Source organism: Gymnoscopelus braueri, assembly GCF_963280865.1.
Source record: "Gymnoscopelus braueri genome assembly, chromosome: 13".
NCBI lineage: Eukaryota > Metazoa > Chordata > Actinopteri > Myctophiformes > Myctophidae > Gymnoscopelus > Gymnoscopelus braueri.
Window position 1 is genome coordinate 18,512,563 of NC_137615.1, and position 19,067 is coordinate 18,531,629.

The following is a 19,067-nucleotide window of genomic DNA, read 5'->3' on the forward strand; positions in this document are numbered from 1 at the left end:
CAGACAGATGTGCTGATGTGCTGATATGCTGTGGTTCACAGAGAACATCGACAGGCTTTCCACCACGGGTGCAAATGGCCCCCCGATTTACAGGAAGGCTTGTAGATGACCAGACAAGACATCCACGAATCCTGCAGAGAACTGTAACCTCTGCAAACTTTGCAAACATTTCTAGACTAGCTGTAACCACGAAACGTTAGAGTGACAAGGGGACATGAAACAAGGTTAAGAGGCACTGCAACTCGGCACTTCCATCCAGGACAGGTTGCACCCCTAACATAAAGAAAGCCAATTACTTTTTCATTACGTCAGTGATGTGAAATTGCATTAGGTAAAGAAAAGTTAGGTAGAGGAAAGAGCATTGTATAATATTCACAACACAAGCTCACTCAATAACGCATCGTTGTGAGCTTGTAGATCGGCTATTTTCACTAATAGTGCTTAAGTTGTTCATTCATTAAGTGTTTTTGTACATTTGGGTAGAGGGGAGACAACAAATGTATCTTTTGGGTCTCAGCTGAACAAGTTTGGGATGGAGCAGTGAACCGATGACCTCTCTGAGACAGACTGGTCCGTTCTAGAGGCAAAACACTCTAAATGTGTTTTTTTTTACCAGAGACATAGTGGTGGCAACCACTGGTATAAATGGAAAGAACAGGTTGATCTCATCACCACTGAGTTTACAGGTAGGCTGAATCTGATCGATGCTTCACCACTGCCTCTGCTGATGAAGTTGGAGGCTATTAGACAGGTTGCCCTGGCTAGAATTCAACACCTCTTCTCCAACGTCCACCTAGCATGCAAAACACTTAGTGAACTAAATGACAAAATAGTTTACTTTGCTAGGAAGTGGTTCGTACTTAACAAACTTGCTAGATCTCTGTTTCTAGATATGAAACAGTGTAATTAGCCCCTGGCAAGGGAGGGCGAGCCAAGTTTCCTGGGGTTCAGAAGAAAGCCCAAACTTAAAATGGACACACATGCTGGCTTTGGGGGTGTCGTCAGATTGGCATGACCTCTGTGTGAGAACTGAAGTATCCCTGCACTGGTTTGACCTGACTCGGACACTGTAGTTAACATAATTTAACAGCAGCAAAAACAACAACAACACTGGACTGGTTTAAAACTACAATAAGGAAAGTTAGCTTGCCCTCCTGCTGCAGATCACACCGTCTCTCATACAATATTCAAAAAGTATGCAGTTGATGAGGATATAGTCACCTTTACAGTCAAAGCCTGTGAGATCTGTGTGACTACCTGAGGGAATTCTGTGTGAGTCCCTAAGAGCGAACAGGTGAGAGATCTGTGTAACTACCTGAGGGAATTCTGTGTGAGTCCCTAAGAAAGTGAGTGAACAGGTGAGAGATCTGTGTGAATAGCTGAGGGAATTCTGTGTGAGTCCCCAAGAGTGAATGAACAGGTGGGAGATCTGTGTCCTGAGGGAATTCTGTGCCCTGTAAATGTAGATAGGCCTAATACATTTTTGAATAGGTCTAGAGTCTGTAATCCTTCTAAAGTGATGTACAGTAGTGATGTTTTGTTCTTGCTATTTTCTTGTATTGTTTTAATTTTGATCTTGTGTTCTTTTTCTTTTGCAGGCTGCATTTGATGTCATTAAAGGTGCTATACTAATAAAGTGTATTATTATTATTAGATTCTGCCTATGTGGCCGTCTTTTTGCAATGGTTTTCAGTGAGAATAGAGTGTTCTGACGCGCAATGGCAACAAAACGCTCCGTTCTCATTTAAAACCATTGCAAAAAGACGGCCACATAAGCGCAGAATCAAAGTTAGGTGTGACCGTACCCTGACCCTGAAGAGTTTCAGTAATATGTCAGTGGTTCTCAACCTTTTCAGGCTGTGACCCCCCGAAATAATCATATTTATTACCATCCTGACAAACACTTGGAATGTAGGAGTTGAGGCATAACATTTAGTTTGACTCGGTTCCACAGATAAATATTGTGAAAATAGCTGATCTACAAGCTCGGTGTTGTGAGCTTGTAGATCCGCTATTTTCACAAGTATTCCCTCTGTCTTATATTATTTGACAATTTGGCCAATGTTTGACCAGTTTTTATAGTATATTTTCGTTGATCACTTTTGATGCAGTGCAGTAATGGTCTCTTTCTTTGTTTCTTTCGTTCTTTTTTGAGATATTAAAAAGGTCTTAAAAGTCCTTAAATTCATTGTCACTTCACTGTCATCTGTGGACCGACCCCCCTGGGGGTCCCGACCTACAGGTTGAGAACCACTGGGTTAGGTAATCTGAAGACACACCTGCATCTCTCTAGCCTGGTAAACCCCTTCCTCCGGAAATGAGATTTCCGGAGGGAGGGGGGTTTACCAGGCTAGCATCTCTCCACACTGGAGAGAAACCTTTCCGCTGTAAACAGTGTCACAAGAGTTTTAGTCGGTATACACAGTACATTGAAGGAACACCAGTGTCTACGCACTGAAGAAAAACCTTTCCACTATAAGTGTGACAAGAGTTTCAGGTGGTTAGTTAATCAGAAGAGACACCAGTGTGCTGCCTTTGAAATGGCAGATTAGTTAAGATTCAAAGTTTTAAAATATTTAAATAATTCTGTAATTTAATAAGTTACTAAGCTAAAAAGCAAAGTTCATTGTAACAGATTAACTTAAAAAGTTTAAAGTGAAACTGAACTCAGTAGAGCCAGCATTTCTCCATTGAACAGTGAGCTGTGTATGCATGGTCTGCTGAGAATTCCATCTTAAAACGTAAAGTACATTTAAGTTGTAGTTAATCGGTGTAATGATTGCATTTCTTGTAAGACTTGATGTTTGCAACTTTCCTGTGTAAGCTAGTTTAATTGTTTGGTTTGATAATTGTGTAAGCACATGTGCTCTGTATTCCATGTTAGTTTACTGCTGCAGTGGCTGTATTCAGTGTTTGTAACATTGTGTAACTGGTTCAAATGAAAATATTTACCATGTATGTATACTTACGTGTGTACTAATTCACATGTATGTGTATTTCTGTACTGTTCAAAGAGAAGATTGTGTGCACATCCCACGCCTGCATTTAGGCCAGGTGCTGGACATCAAGGGAAGAATCAAGGAAAAGAAGAAGGAAGTCCGCACACTGTTCTCAAGCTCCAGGAAACTTATTTATTTTTGCAACGTTTCGACCTTCTAGGTCTTCATCAGGCAAATATCACAATGACAGACAAAAGCATCATATATACACACACAAACATTGGCTAATGATGATGTACAACACCTGGGAGTCAGGAGGAGCAAGAAACACCCTACTCCAATCCCAGGGACAAAAAACCTGTCTACACCCCTCTGGGGAGTGTTCAATGCATGGGCAGAAAATAGAATAAATTTTCCGCATTTAATTTAACATATTAGATACTAATAGCCAGTAAATACATTTCTGAAGAACAGTTAAAAGTCATAACTGATGATATAATGTATATAGGCCTATCCATGATAGTTTCTTTTGTTGTGTTGGTGTCCCTGGTGAGGTTTGAACCAGGGATCTTCTGCACAATGCACCAGGTGACACTGACTGGGTATAGAGAGAGGGCTAGCCCAGAATAAATCTATTTCCCTGTGAGGGAACAAAGAATAAGCTAAAAATAATAAACTAGAGGAAAGGCTTAATATCAAATTCCTCATTTAGACCATCAGGAGACATGGTATTGAGGAGATAAATCCAATAGGTCTCACGTTGGAGAAGTAACCTTTCGAGATCTCCACCTCGGGGTGGCTTTTCAACATTCTCAACACCAACATATCGCAAATTATTGAGATTATGACCGGCCTTTTTAAAATGAGCAGCAACAGGATTACGTTCATCACCCGTTCTTATACTACTTCTGTGTTCAGTAATCCTGAAGGATTACTGATCTCCTCAATACCATGTCTCCTGATGGTCTAAATGAGGATGATATTAAGCCTTTCCTGATATTAAGCCTTTCCTCTAGTTTATTATTTTTAGCTTATTTTTTGTTCCCTCATAGGGAAATAGATTTATTCTGGGCTAGCCCTCTCTCTATACCCAGTCAGTGGTGTAGTGGTAGTCTACCTGGTGCCTTGTGCAGAATATCCCTCGTTCAAACCTCACCAGGGACACAAACACAACAAAAGAAACTATCATGGATAGGCCTACATACAATATATCATCATTTATGACTTTTAACTGTTCTTATTGTTGGTTTTTCAGAAATGTATTTACTGGCTATTAGTATCTAATATGTTAAATTAAATGTGAAAAGTCTATTTTCTGCCCATGCATTGAACACTCCCCAGAGGGGTGTAGACAGGTTTTTTGTCCCTGGGATTGGAGTAGGGTGTTTCTTGCTCCTCCTGACTCCCAGGTGTTGCACATCATCATTAGCCAATGTTTGTGTGTGTATATATGATGCTTTTGTCTGTCATTGTGATATTTGCCTGATGAAGACCTAGAAGGTCGAAACGTTGCAAAAATAAAAAGGGAGTTTCCTGGAGCTTGAGAACAGTGTGCGGACTTCCTTCTTCTTTTCCTATTTCTGTACTGTTTCAGTTTTACAAAAAATACCTGCAAAGACTTCAGTAAATACAAGAAAAGTCAAGCCTTGTGTCTTTATTGGAGGATCTCAGAATTGTTAACTAGGTGTCTAGCTACACAATAAGTTCACAGCCATGTTAATGCACAGACATTATAGAAAATGCCCCTGAAATATATTAAGATTTTGTTTTAGACATGTAGTAGCCTATGAAATGAAACAATGTTATTTAAATAAGAATAATTATCTCTGCCAGGGCAGAGATAATTATAATTTTCCCTACGGTACGTCCATAATCTACGTCACCATTGGACCGATCTGGGGCATGCACACTCCCAGCAGTAGGCCAAAGAAGAAACTCCAGCCCAAATTCTTCTAATCAGCCTTATAGTGGTGTTATAACAGCCCACTTCATGTTTTCCACTTCATGTTTTGGCCTATAACTCTTGAACCATAGTAGGTCATACAATCAAAATATTGTTCCTGGATGCCTTGGATCATGACTGTTGGCTGTTGTTCTAAGTAAGTACGCACTGACTCCTCAATTATTGACGTCACACCAGGCGTGAGGACGTAGTTGAAGACCTTATGTTATGCTAGGTAACCAGGTAATGCACCACTCACATGCTACATTAGATAGCTCATACAGATACATGTGAATGTGGTCTCGTCTCGCAGGCACACGTGTGTGTGTATGTGTATAACTTGACCCCCCCCTCATATCTTGACAGCTGCACACCATGACTGAAACAGCCCTGGGTAGGGTAGGTAACCTAGCCTGACACTCAGCCTGAATTTTCATTTCGTTTCACTCCATTATTCAGTCTGAAAGCCCTCTCAATGCAGCCGATTTCTGAGATGGGGGCGTGGCCAAAGTTTTTTTTTCAAAGACTCTTCGGCGATTGGTTCATACTGGATTATCCCGATCCCGATTCGTCGTACAGATACGACCTGAGAGAGGTCTGGATGGTTCATGATATCGCACAAGATAAGAAATGTACTTTTTGACCATTCAATGCTTTATAAACCCACAGTTCTATTCTGAAATCAATTCGTTGACATACAGGTGGCCAGTGTAAAGAAATATTTTTCTGGATCCTCCTGGAACTTTCATGAATGGAACAAAAAATCCCCTTTCAGCTATAGAACAGACTGAGCTAGAATAAAGATACCAAGGATGTGTCAGTGACGTCACCGTCATGCGGAAGTGCTTCTGACTCGCGAGGCCCCTTCCAGTGTTGCCATGTCCGCTTATTATAAGCGATTTTCTTTTTCTGTAAAGTCGCTTGCAAATATCGGTAGTTGCGGGTTGCGTTTTTTGGTCTTGTTTCCAAATAGCCCCTACGGAACCTCTCCCTCCGCTAAGTAGCTCCGAGATGAGGTCCCTCGTTGGTTCCTTCCGTTTGCGGTCGACATTGTCGCACATTTTCCACTTTTACATGTTTCTTACCCCTTTCTGCACATCGTATCCAAAAAGCAAAGCAATTGCGCCACTCTCTCAGATGTTTTAAGTTCTAGCGGAACATAACAGCTTCCAACGAGTTGAAGAAAGTATTTAATTTGCCTCGGTTTTCATCCGGTTACATGTTTTTAAGACATTGCGCAAGAGTTGCGCCCGTAGAGATAACATTACTGATTACCCTACTGGTCAAATGTTGAATTGCATCTTCTAATGCAAAATATTATGGAACCGGATGAAATCCGATGCAAATTAAATACTTTCTTCAACACGTTGGAAGCTGTTATGTTCCGCTAGAACTTAAAACATCTGAGAGAGTGGCGCAATTGCTTTGCTTTTTGGATACGATGTGCAGAAAGGGGTAAGAAACATGTAAAAGTGGAAAATGTGCGACAATGTCGACCGCAAACGGAAGGAACCAACGAGGGACCTCATCTCGGAGCTACTTAGCGGAGGGAGAGGTTCCGTAGGGGCTAGTTTCCAAAGTGTACTTGCTTATTTAGGCTTTTTTCCAAATGTTTTAATTAATATTTAAACCAGTGGTTCTCAAATATTTTCATGAAAATGTTTTGTGCTGCCAGAGGAGCATCTGTGTTGTTAGAATGTTTCAAAAAATATTCCAAATATACCACATTTGATTGCAAGAGTTTTTGAAAATAGCAGATCTACAAGCTACACCACGTGCTGTGAGCTTGTAGATCGGCTATTTTCAAATAGCCAATGGATGTATTAAAGTGCTCGTGTCATGTGGGAGAGCCTTATATTAGCTCTGTCATGTCATGTGGCTTCTTTTGGGCTTGTTTTCCTAGACCTGGTTGCTTGTTTCTCTCACAGAATCTGGCAACACTGCTTTACTGTATGTGGTATCGTTCGTTCGTGGAGGCGGATGTTGACTCGTTATTAGGAAGCTGTAAGAACAGCTAAACGCAGCTAACGACGTTATATATAACGTAAACTTTCAGTTCGACCGACTAATAGATCAACTGCGCTGACAGCAGGTAAATAACGACAATAGCGTTAATAATAACGTTGCAACTCCATTGTTCGTTAGCCGACTTTAGCTTAATATGATGTCATGATCACTGTGATAACGACAAGCCTCTTTACGAACCTCGCTAACGCTAGCTAGCTAACGTTAGAATTAACGACACAGTCAAATCCCACAGTGTTAATGTTATCAGTGTTATTACTAGATAACAACATGTAACCTCACGGGTCCATTTGGTTACACATCTGTACACTCTTTTGAGTTAAAATAATTGTTTAATTGTATAATCCGCCAGCTCAAATCTCAGCTGTTCTCTTGTGTTGTGGTTTTAAAACGACGATCAGCTGATTGATGTCGCCAGCTGTCAACTGATCAATGGCTCTGACAGATCACCCTGATCCATGGACTAGAATGCTAACGTTATAGCCACCATTACGTCATTTATTCACCATGAGAGAAATTGACTGTAGTGTAGGACTACAGTGTGTTGTTGAGCTGGATAATCTGTGTAAAAATAGCCAACATATTATTAGCTATAGGTTGATATATTAGCATTCGTTTCACAGAATGACTCCCAGGCCCAGTACAGAGAGTGATCGATATATTGATAATTTTCTGTATAGTGGTGGAAGATCAATACATTGAAGAGCTGATCGCTCTCAGCGTCTAACGTTACGTTTACGCGAGGTGGATTATTGTCAAGTATGCTTTGCTGAGAAGGTGGATTAAGTATACTTTGTTTGCTGTGTATGGTATATGAGTATAGTGGCTTTTGTAACAGCTGATCTAAAGCTGTAACCACTAACCAGTTAACATGATGGTTGTGATTATTCTGATTGTATTGCTGGTTCTGTCCAGTGTGCCTTCATGTTATCCCACAACTTGTGAGACATAGAAGTGAACTGCTGGATTTAAAGAATAATCAAAAGGAAAATTATTTATTTACTGTTTATTCCCACTGTATTATTAAACATGAATTTCAGAATTGGGCACCAGGACATTGGGTTCGTCCTGCACTGTTTTGGCATAGTGCCAGATGTACTAATGGCATAGTGCCAGATGTATACTGGCATGATGCCATGTTTTGCCACTCATCAGATTCATGGTCGTCTAGGTTACACAATTAAATGTACCTGCTGGCAGCAGACTTACAACAAAAAAAAGCATGTGTGAGCATGGTGCATTTCATGGTTATGATCTATTAGATAAGGCAATAAACTCATGTTTTCTCCTACTTGTCAAAGATGGGTTCAAGAATCAATTGTCATGTTTTCTGCTGCTTTATTATTTTAAGTAGAATTGGCTTACTCTATAAATCAGAGCCGTATAAGAGAGTTGATTACGTCACTAGCATAGACTTAGACTCCCATTGTAAGAATGGAATGCGGAAATGCTGTCTATCTCAATGAGGAAGTTCCAATGTTTGGAACTACAGCCCATAGCAGCCCGCTTTGCGGCGAGATCAAAGCGTGACGCGACTCTCTCTTATATAGCTCTGCTATAAATAAAATACTACCAGCCAAACCAGATAAAGACTATGAGAAAAGTCATTATTCTAGAACAATGTTATTCAAAGTCAGTTCCGGGGACCACAAAGGATCCAAATGGACTCTTTATGTAACTCTGAGAGTGTACAAAAGGGTCCATTTGTACATTTTCAGAGTTAAATAAATCCTGCAGATTTTACAATGTAGATTGGGGTCCCAGAGATTTAAAAAGGTGTATCAAATGGGGGTCCTTGAAATGAAAAAGGTTGAGAATGATCGATCTAGAGTAGACTACAGTCTGCACAAAGCAACAGGTATTTCCACGAAGCTGTTCTTTGTTTCAAAGCATCCTTTGTTTGAAGGTAATGATGAGCTTTGATTTTTCTCTCAGAGACAGAGTGAGTCTGAGGACCCCTGTGAGCTCCCTCCCCGGCCCCTCCCCTGTTTCGAGATCCGGCCAGCATGTCCAGTGACCCCCCTCCTCCTTACCCAGGAGGCCCAGGGCCCAGCGCCCCGCTCATCGAGGAGAAGACTGCTGGTCAAGTTGCTGCCTCTGGTAATGATACAACCACTACTGTGTAATAATGCCCCTTGAGCTTTATGTCCCACAAGCTTTACTTGGGAATGTTCAAGAGCCTGATATTATTGTTATTATTATTATATTAGATATTGTTTAAAAAAAAAACATCCCACTGATATTGCAATGTGAAAAATGTCATTATGGATTTTCTTTCCCAATATGTAATTGCGGTATATATCGCTGTTACAGTGTGACCCCAGTGAAGATTGCACGGTGTACAAAGTGTTTGATTAGGGCTGGGCAATTAACCAAAAATATACCGAAAGCGACATTTAAAAACCTCTAACTGACCGATAAAAAGTGTATAAATATAATAAAATAATGAATCGTAATAACAAAGGTTTGATAAAAAAACAAAACAAACGTGATATTGATTTGAAGTCATATGGCCCAGCCCTATGTTGGATTCACTGACATGTTTTGATGTGCTTCATGTTTTTAGATGTGGATCCTGTGAGAACGGGTCCTCCAGTGGGACAGCCCTTGCCTCCAGAATATGGTCCACCCCCCTATGAGGCGTCGCCAGGCTTCCTGCCCCCACACGTCCCAGGGGACGGACCCATGCCCATGCCCATAGCCATGCCACCAGGTGCTGTTGGTTTCCTGCTGCTGTGTATTTTTGAACAGACTACTTTGTTGTACTACGGTGTCGCGCGCCAAAAATATCTGCCAGATCTGCCTTTTTCAGCACGCGACACCGGCGTACGACGGAATATAAATGAACCCATTAAGACCTGCGGTCGATTCTACAAATGCCTTCTAAATCAGTACCGGTAGTTCTCAAACTTCTTCTTAATTCAAAATTATTTAAAAAATGGCAAACACTTTCAAGATTTTTCAAAAATGTTCCAAAGTAGCAGATGTGCAAGTTCGCAGCGTGGCACAAAGTGACACGCTGTGAGCTTGTAGATCTGCACATTTTTGAATAGCCAACACTAAAATCTAAAATGACACTGATGCTTTCCCGGTTTTAATGGGTTAAGCGTAACAGCATGCAAATTTGATCAATTTAGTACAATTTTGGATTCAAACTTATGCAGTAGTTATAGACAGAGCAAACAGGGTGTTCTGAACGATGCCAACCAAAAGGTGGATGCCATAAAATAAAACATGCACAAGATGTAAAGATTCAAAAGTGTGTAAGGGAAAAAAACACTTTCCAAGATATACATATTACGAGTACATGCAAATATGGGGCTTTATATTTATATGCTAAAATTGTTTATTACTTAACCTGCAGGCGGCTTCTACCCTCCACCTGGACAGTTTGCCCACCCTGTGCCAGGACAGTATGCCCTTTCGCCAGGACAGTTTGGCCCTGCCCTTTCGCCAGGACAGTTTGGCCCTGGTCCCAGTCACTTTAGCCATATGGGAGGCCACACAACTACCACCGTCCTGGCGCCCCCGGGATCTGCCACCACCGTGACGGTCCTCCAAGGGGAGATGTTCCAGTCCACGCCAGTGCAGACAGTGTGTCCACACTGCCAACAGGCCATCATCACCCGAATCTCCCACGATGTTGGCCTCATGAACACGCTCTTCTGCCTCTTTTGTTTCTTTGTGGGGTAAGTGGGGTTCAGGCAATGCAAAACAACAGAGAGAAAGTCACAGTAACACGCTGCATGGTTAAAGGAGTAGTTCACCCCAATTACACACCCCATGAAGCCCTGAATTCATGGAGATTTCTTTGTTTTTGTCGAATTCCTAAACCAATAATTTGATGACTGGCGGAGTCTCCGGCATGGGACTTTTGAGAGTCCTACCGGAGACTCCACCGGTCATCAAATTATTGAGTTGTGATGGATAGATGCATAGATGTACATTCATTAAATGGTTAATATGTATCACTTAAAATCAAACTGTGTATTTTCCCCCAAATGACCATTCCACATGTATTGGACAACTTTTCAAAACATTATTAAACAAATACTCATGCCAAAATGATGTAGTAGGCATCGGAAATGTACCGGAAATTGTGTTTTTAGCGTTTATAAATACTGTTTCTGACGTGTTGGTGCATCCAAAATATCCTCTAGCGCTAGGACCCTGCAGCATGCCTTTTTGAGCGTTCCTTACATAACGCTGTAATAACAACAAGCTACGAGTACAAGACAAGACGTTCAGAAAGAATACACAAGAGGCAGTAGTATGTTGTGATTATACCGTCATGGCTATGTGTGTGTGGTATTGCCATAGCAAGCTGTGGTATAATACAATATATCATGGCCTCGAGTGTATTATTGCTATGACATGGTTGCCAGCAAAAATAGCTACAGTATTCCCCTCACAATTTTAACTAAATAGGTTATATGAACAGTTAACTACTTTTCTATTCTGTGCTCATGGGGATGAGTAGGCGTGATGGCACTTTAGTCCTGTACCTCTTGCACTTGTTTATGAAGGCCTCTGGAGTCTGGGACTTCATTGCAGGTCTTACTCCCATCTATGCTATCCTTGCATGTACTGTCATGTGCACAGTTCGCTCATATTATTTCCACACATTTTGCAGGCACTAGCATACAGTATGTGGTCCAAAGTAAACTATGGACATAAAAACTTACATAAGTGACAGTGGCCCTGTTGTGCTCTTTTATAGCATAGCATATTATATTTACTTTCTTACAAGTTTGAAATTCTGATAATAATAATAGATAATCTTGTAATCACTTTTATGTTGCCCATACTATTATAGGCAACATTTTCCCAGCTTGTAGATTGTCTATTTTTGTATGACACTATTTTCGATAAGTGTAATATAGGGCTTAAGTAGTTAACCAGGGCTTAAATGGTTAACCACTTACTCTACTATCCTTGACAACTTAAAGGGATATTTCACTTTCAAACATGCTTGGGGTCAATTTAACGTCTACTCTGGCTTTTGTGAGGACAGCAGGACCCCAGACAGTTTAAGTTGCTTGATTCAGTATTTAGATATTTGATATCATTTGATATCTACGTATCTGATCTACAAGCTCACAATGCGTCGCATCACTGCATGCTATCTTTTAATGTGGTTAAACTGGTGCGCCTGGTACCTTTTAACGTGCGTGTGTGTGACCCAGTTGGAAATTAAATAAACATGTAATCATTTGCATAATTATGTCATTTGTTTCTGATCTGTTCCTCCTCTGCAGGTGTGACCTTGGCTGCTGTTTGATTCCCTGTCTGATTGATGATCTGAAGGATGTGACACACACCTGTCCTTACTGTAAGGGCTACATCTACACATACAAGCGTATATGCTAACCACCTACGGCTGTATGCTACGGAGACATGTATATGCATACATCCAAACTCAAAGCTCCTCCCTGCTAATAGTGACGGCTTTTTTCCGTTTGCGCTCTGTGTTGTTTTTTTAATTTACCCCGCCCACACTTAATTGTAGATGCAGCTTAATCGTTTAGTTCACTCTGTATTTACTGTATATACCTTTTAGCGTTATACATTTATGCATTGAAATGTACAAACCTCACTCTGGACTGAAATCAACAGCACTAAAACGGCCACCATGAAGATTGGTTAGTTGTAGTCATGTACTGTCTGGATGAAGAAAAAACAGTTGCCTGGAAATACTGTAGGTGGAAAAAAAGTTACAGAATATTATGCATTTAGGGAGGAAAAAATAATTCGCAGAAGGCCTCACTCTAGCTGGGGAAAGCTGTGAAAATTGTCACTTTATTTTAGTTGAAATCATGTCAATCTGTGAATCTAGCTGAGAAGCACACTTAAAGAAGTCAACATTTGCAGGGTCAGTATTTTAGTTTGTATTTATTTTAAATTCTATCCATAATTTTAATGTTAATATTAAGAACTTTGTTACAGATTTTGTCCATGTCTGATTATTTGTGTTCTAAATAATTTAATATTTTCTTTCTTCTAAATAGTGTCTCCTCTGAATGTCGGTGAATTAAATAATCATGCATCTTCATATTGTGAAGTAAATGACAACTAATTTGCCTGCTGGAAATTAATGTTTAATTTTTGTATCTCTTGGGCTCAAGTCACTAGGTACTAAATGTTCTGTGATTTCAGATAAACTGTTACACAATACCCTTTGCCCAACATTGTACTATAATTTTGATAATAAAGCAACCTTGTGTATTCTTTTGAAATCCACATTTCCCCAAATTCTCAATTCTCATTGCTACAATATAATCATTTCTCTGTAAGACAGATCTCATGATCTCAAATTAAAAAAAATCCAATGGTTTGCTCATCTCTTAAAATAAGACTTGGAAGCATCTACTTTGTCGAAAAACTGCATATGAAACTAAAGGGCTTGATATATCTTTAATCGCAAGTATATCTATTGCTAGTTTTTGGTGTGCGATTCAATGCGACACAGGTGTGCAACCAAGTATAAGCGACCCTTCAAAATGTAAAAGCATTTGTGGTACTCCAGTTGATTACATCAGCTCGGTGTGAGCCCCAGTTGGTTCATATGCATTTGTTCACAATGAACAGGAATGAAGTGTTCCTGATATAAGACTGTATATTTGCTCATGCTGGAGGGTGTCATAGTGAGAGTGATGAGAACACCCTGCATGACATCACTGTAATCTTGTCCCCTCTTCACTCTGGCCATATGTCCAGTCTGCTGAGATTCCTCTGTCAAGCTGTATCGTCCAATGCACCATTTTAAAATAGCTTATCCTTCCCTACATGATAATGTTGGCTGATGATTGTTTAGCGCCTGAGTGAATAGGTAGTTTAGAAAAAAGGAAATGTATGTTTAGCAAACAATTTACTTGTACCAGTGGCAACAACATAATGCACTATAGGCCTGCCCTGTATTCCTACTAATGACATCATCCCTTCAAGACTACTTCAGTGCTCAGATGCATGTTAAGAGAACACCAAAAGCAAATACAGGTACATGGCTATGTCTTGGCTGCAAGTACTGTAAATGCTATAAAATTCAAGTAAAACCGGTTTAGAGTAACACATCATTTGTTACACATTGAAAGAACACATTTTTGATTCCATCTAAAAGATATGAACTAATACTGGGAACATATTCTGTATGTTCAACCACAGCATGTCCCATCAATCACCCCCCATCAGTGATGAAATGCAGAGTATGTCTGCATGAACATTTAACTAATGAATTTCTCACCGGCTGGTTCCGATTGTGCTCCAGGAACCTTTTTCAAAAATGTGACTTGAGGCTTGTGTGAGAAAAAACTGTACACTCTTGAGTTGAAGGATTGCATTGTACTTTTAATACGAAGCATTGTATGCTATTGTGGATAGCTATGATCTGCATTGCTCTTTAAATGTCTGTGATGTGTAACTATGTAAATCAAGATTTGTTTGACTGTTGCATACAGGTACTATTTTATCAATAAAAATCATAACATGATTCAGATTTTCCATTGAAATGCATTTTTAATGTCATTTTACATACTCAATATAGAAGTGCAAAGGCCATTTGAATAATAATAGAAATATCAACGGAAAAATCAAACGTGAAGGAGAAGGTTTTGGAGTCATTATGAGACATTTGCATCAAGAATGTCCCAAAGGAAAGTAATAATGTGTAGGTATCAATCTCTCCATCGGTGGCCACACTGGGCATTGCAGCATTTATAGAACGTTGTCATAGGTTCATCTGCCGATCTGGTCTGAATCTGCATGAAGTATGCCCGAGCATGTTCACACTTTGGACATTTTTCTGCAAACACAAAAACGTGTTACTCAGGTGCCCAAAATTATCCTAAGAATGTTTACTATGAAACTGGGTCACAAAGGCTTGGCTAATGGTGTATAATAGATGGAGGCAATCCTCCTAAACAGGATTTTCAAGTTTTGTTACTCGTATATACATAATACAACATATGGAAGACAAACAAGGATGTGGATGCAATCACCATTTTAGGCCTATATTTGGCAGACTTTCAGCTGTGGAGATGTGAAGCTACAACGATCTATTTTGACAGTAGGCATAATGACCATGCACCACATAGACCTACCTGCAGTAGAATCTACATTTTCCCAGGCTGCAGCTCCACCCAGAACATCATCCACCTCTTTAAGTTTGGGATATTTCCTGTTGTTAACCTGTGAGGGAAAACACCCGTGTCAAGCTATCAGAGAAAATCAAGAGTTTTGCTTCCAATTTTGCATCTCATCTTTCTTGTAATGCTATGATATATTACGGACATGACATATTATGGACAATGGACATGTATTTATCTTTCTTGTAAAGATGAATTTCATTCAAATGTATTGAGTTCACTAGCAGCCAATTTGCATCTGTCAGCAGGTTAGACAAAACACTAACTCAAAAACCAGCACAATACATAACAGTCCATCACTCCGAGATAAAAAACCCCCCCAATATAACAAATGTAATAATGAAAACAAGGCAATCATGGCCTTGTGGTAGAATGTCCGCCCTGAGATTGGTAGGTGGTGGGGGTTCGATCCCCAGCCGGGTCATAACAAAGACTATAATAATGGAACCCAATGCCTCTCTGCTTGGCACTCAGCATCAACGGTTGGATTGGGGGTAAGTCCCTGTGACATACTAGGCAGCGTCAGGTCCTGGGGGTGTACTTGTACATCAAGCTGCCTCACGCTACCTAAACAGAAGATAGGCTCCTGCCCTATTAAGCGTGCCAACGTGTCGTCACCAGCAGAAGGGGCAAATCAGGCTGCGGGGGCGTGGCATTGGGCAATGTTAAGTCAACCTGGTTTTTACCCCTCAAAGATGTCCGCAGCTACCAAAAGACACTTGTTGACGCCCCCTTCAGGATCTTTGGCACGCTCTATAGGCCACATGGCCCGGCAAGGCTTTCTTATCATGGTGACACATTTGTGCCAACTTTAGCTTGAGGCAGGTTTTAAACACTGCAAAGCTTCCTGAGTTTCTAATATTTGTTTGTGGATGCTCTAGTTCAGTGGTTCTCAAACTTTTTCATGTCAAGGACCCCCAATTTGACACTTATTAGCCCGTGGACCCCCATTTCAAAAGATATGCCAGGGACCCCCATAAGAGAAGATTTTTTTACAGCTCTAGCAGTGATTCTCAACCATTTTAATTTCAAGGACCCCCAGTTTCACATGCATTAGGGCTACAGACCCCATTTAATGGCATTTCTATCACTTGGACCGCAATTTATATTGTAAAATCTATGTCAATTTAACTCTGAGAGTGTACAAATGGAACCAAATGGACCCGTTAGGGTCCATTTGGTGCCTAATCTATCATTTAGCTGGGGACCCCCTGGAACTCCCTCAAGGACCCCTGGGGGTCCCCGTACCCCACTTTGAGAACCAATGCTCTAGTTGACTCTAGTCCTAATGGCAGTGCCACTGCCAGGCCAGGCATCCTAAGAGGAGATAGTTTTAAATCTCAGGCATGCATCAGAGTATAAGAAGAAGTTATCAAAATGTGTCTAGTTATAGTTAGCAATTAGTATACTGTATTAGTATTAGTAAAATTAGATAGTTATGTAAAAAGCCAAGGGATTATCATAACCGCAACATATTGACAAAATATACTTTTAGCATTTATTTATACAGTGAGTACACAGGCATTAGTGTTCCCTGCCTGGGAACAAGGTTTTAAGCTGTAAAATGTTCAATGTACAGATTATTATTCTGATAGTATATTATTAGACTGATGTTAGGTTCTTGGTTTACCTGTGATCCTAGTTACTGAGGCACTACACTGTCTCTGCATTGTGTTTATCATTGCTTATTGGAAGTCTGGTTAAGAGCATCTGCTAAATGCCTAAATTGCAAATAGTAAATTGTAAGATAGATGGGTAGTCAGATGTACAAATAGCTTTGCAACAGACAGAGACAACTGATGCCTGGTGCTTTTACAATTCTTCAGATTTAACTCAACAGTTGATGATCCTACTAACGTGGACAAGGATGTATTTATCTAGTGGTGGAAAAAGTACTTTTTAATTAAGTAAAAGTATCAATACTGCAATGTAGAAATACTCTGTTTACAAGTAAAAGTCCGGGAATTCAAAGTTTACTTGAGTAAAAGTATTGGTATAAAAATTAAAGTACTTAAAGTACCAAAAGTAACTAGTAGCCTAACTAAAGTTTTCAAATAAATGTAGTGGAGTAAAAGTATAATATTTGCCTCTGAGGTGTAGTGGAGTAGAAAACTGAAAATTGGAATTACTCCAAAGTAAAAATACCTCAAAATTGTACCAAACAAACTTAGTTACTTTACACCAGTGTATATTTACCTTTCTTGTGATGTTGTGGACATATGGACATGTGTTGCAGGCGAATCTGAGGCACTTCTGTCCTTCCTCCACAATCAAAACATTCCCACATGTTGGGCAGAAAAGAAGCATTACTTTGACCTTTAAACTCTGTCACACTGTCCCAACAACAACGACAGAATCAGCCTCAATGCTAAATATTTCGTGTATTAAGGTTATCATTCACTGGCTTTCTGGTTTTAAATGTTTTAAGAAGATGTTTAATGATCTGAATGAAGAGAACGTGAGCAGTGTTCAGTCAGCAAATATAACGGAGCAAATATAAGACTTCCGGTGGACGATCTCTTCAGAATAAGAGTACCCTCTAGAGTAAAAAGAAACCATTGAAAACCATTGAAAAACGGTTCATTTGCACATTAAAACTATAAATTAAGCATTTAAACGAAGCTATATATCACATATTATGTTTCTGTGTAACAAAAACGGATTTAAAACATTAATTATTTATCTAAATTGATAGATGCTGTTCAAAGGAGTGCATAGCCTATACAAATTGGACACTGGACAGGAGACGGTGCTTAGTGCCGGAACGTCTGAGGTACGCACGCGTTCGGGGAGACCCCCTCTACACAGCCACACTCTCCGCTAAGCGGCACTAGGGTGTAAAAAAAAGTGGCGGGCCGTCCAGTGAGGTCAAGGGTCAGAAAAGGGCCCTTTTCAGTGCATAGCCTATACAAATTGGACACTGGACAGGAGACGGTGCTTAGTGCCGGAACTTCTGAGGTACGCACGCGTTCGGGGAGACCCCCTCTACACAGCCACACTCTCCGCTAAGCGGCACTAAGGTGTAAAAAAAAGTGGCGGGCCGTCCAGTGAGGTCAAGGGTCAGAAAAGGGCCCTTTTCAGTGCATAGCCTATACAAATTGGACACTGGACAGGAGACGGTGCTTAGTGCCGGAACTTCTGAGGTACGCACGCGTTCGGGGAGACCCCCTCTACACAGCCACACTCTCCGCTAAGCGGCACTAGGGTGTAAAAAAAAGTGGCGGGCCGTCCAGTGAGGTCAAGGGTCAGAAAAGGGCCCTTTTCAGTGCATAGCCTATACAAATTGGACACTGGACAGGAGACGGTGCTTAGTGCCGGAACTTCTGAGGTACGCACGCGTTCGGGGAGACCCCCTCTACACAGCCACACTCTCCGCTAAGCGGCACTAGGGTGTAAAAAAAAGTGGCGGGCCGTCCAGTGAGGTCAAGGGTCAGAAAAGGGCCCTTTTCAGTGCATAGCCTATACAAATTGGACACTGGACAGGAGACGGTGCTTAGTGCCGGAACTTCTGAGGTACGCACGCGTTCGGGGAGACCCCCTCTACACAGCCACACTCTCCGCTAAGCGGCACTAGGGTGTAAAAAAAAGTGGCGGGCCGTCCAGTGAGGTCAAGGGTCAGAAAAGGGCCCTTTTCAGTGCATAGCCTATACAAATTGGACACTGGACAGGAGACGGTGCTTAGTGCCGGAACTTCTGAGGTACGCACGCGTTCGGGGAGACCCCCTCTACACAGCCACACTCTCCGCTAAGCGGCACTAGGGTGTAAAAAAAAGTGGCGGGCCGTCCAGTGAGGTCAAGGGTCAGAAAAGGGCCCTTTTCAGTGCATAGCCTATACAAATTGGACACTGGACAGGAGACGGTGCTTAGTGCCGGAACTTCTGAGGTACGCACGCGTTCGGGGAGACCCCCTCTACACAGCCACACTCTCCGCTAAGCGGCACTAGGGTGTAAAAAAAAGTGGCGGGCCGTCCAGTGAGGTCAAGGGTCAGAAAAGGGCCCTTTTCAGTGCATAGCCTATAC

The 19,067-nt window shown here is 41.0% G+C and overlaps 2 protein-coding genes across 2 annotated transcripts; one reads left to right on the forward strand and one right to left on the reverse strand.

Annotated features, from left to right (window-relative positions):
- Positions 1–6,843: 6,843 nt before the first annotated feature.
- Positions 6,844–14,392, forward strand: cdip1 (cell death-inducing p53 target 1). Its single transcript, XM_080447564.1, has 5 exons — positions 6,844–6,973; positions 8,842–9,006; positions 9,473–9,619; positions 10,271–10,595; positions 12,165–14,392. Exons 2-5 carry the CDS (start codon positions 8,913–8,915, stop codon positions 12,274–12,276), a joined length of 678 nt encoding a protein of 225 aa, XP_080303690.1. The 5' UTR covers positions 6,844–6,973; positions 8,842–8,912; the 3' UTR covers positions 12,277–14,392.
- A 42-nt stretch (positions 14,393–14,434) lies between these two features.
- Positions 14,435–17,504, reverse strand: polr3k (polymerase (RNA) III (DNA directed) polypeptide K). The gene is made up of 3 exons (XM_080447565.1): positions 17,244–17,504; positions 15,003–15,090; positions 14,435–14,704 (listed from the first exon to the last, which is right to left on the reverse strand). Exons 1-3 carry the CDS (start codon positions 17,352–17,354, stop codon positions 14,577–14,579), a joined length of 327 nt encoding a protein of 108 aa, XP_080303691.1. The 5' UTR covers positions 17,355–17,504; the 3' UTR covers positions 14,435–14,576.
- Between the last annotated feature and the right edge of the window lie 1,563 nt (positions 17,505–19,067).

Coding starts and splice junctions, on each gene's coding strand:
- polr3k (XM_080447565.1), bottom strand. CDS start 17,354: ATGCTTCTTTTCTGCCCAACATGTGGGAATGTTTTGATTGTGGAGGAA. Junction 15,091..17,243: donor TCCACAACATCACAAGAAAG/GTAAATATACAC, acceptor TTTCCCTCACAG/GTTAACAACAGGAAATATCC. Junction 14,705..15,002: donor AAATGTAGATTCTACTGCAG/GTAGGTCTATGT, acceptor TTGTGTTTGCAG/AAAAATGTCCAAAGTGTGAA.
- cdip1 (XM_080447564.1), top strand. CDS start 8,913: ATGTCCAGTGACCCCCCTCCTCCTTACCCAGGAGGCCCAGGGCCCAGC. Junction 9,007..9,472: donor TGGTCAAGTTGCTGCCTCTG/GTAATGATACAA, acceptor TCATGTTTTTAG/ATGTGGATCCTGTGAGAACG. Junction 9,620..10,270: donor GCCCATAGCCATGCCACCAG/GTGCTGTTGGTT, acceptor CTTAACCTGCAG/GCGGCTTCTACCCTCCACCT.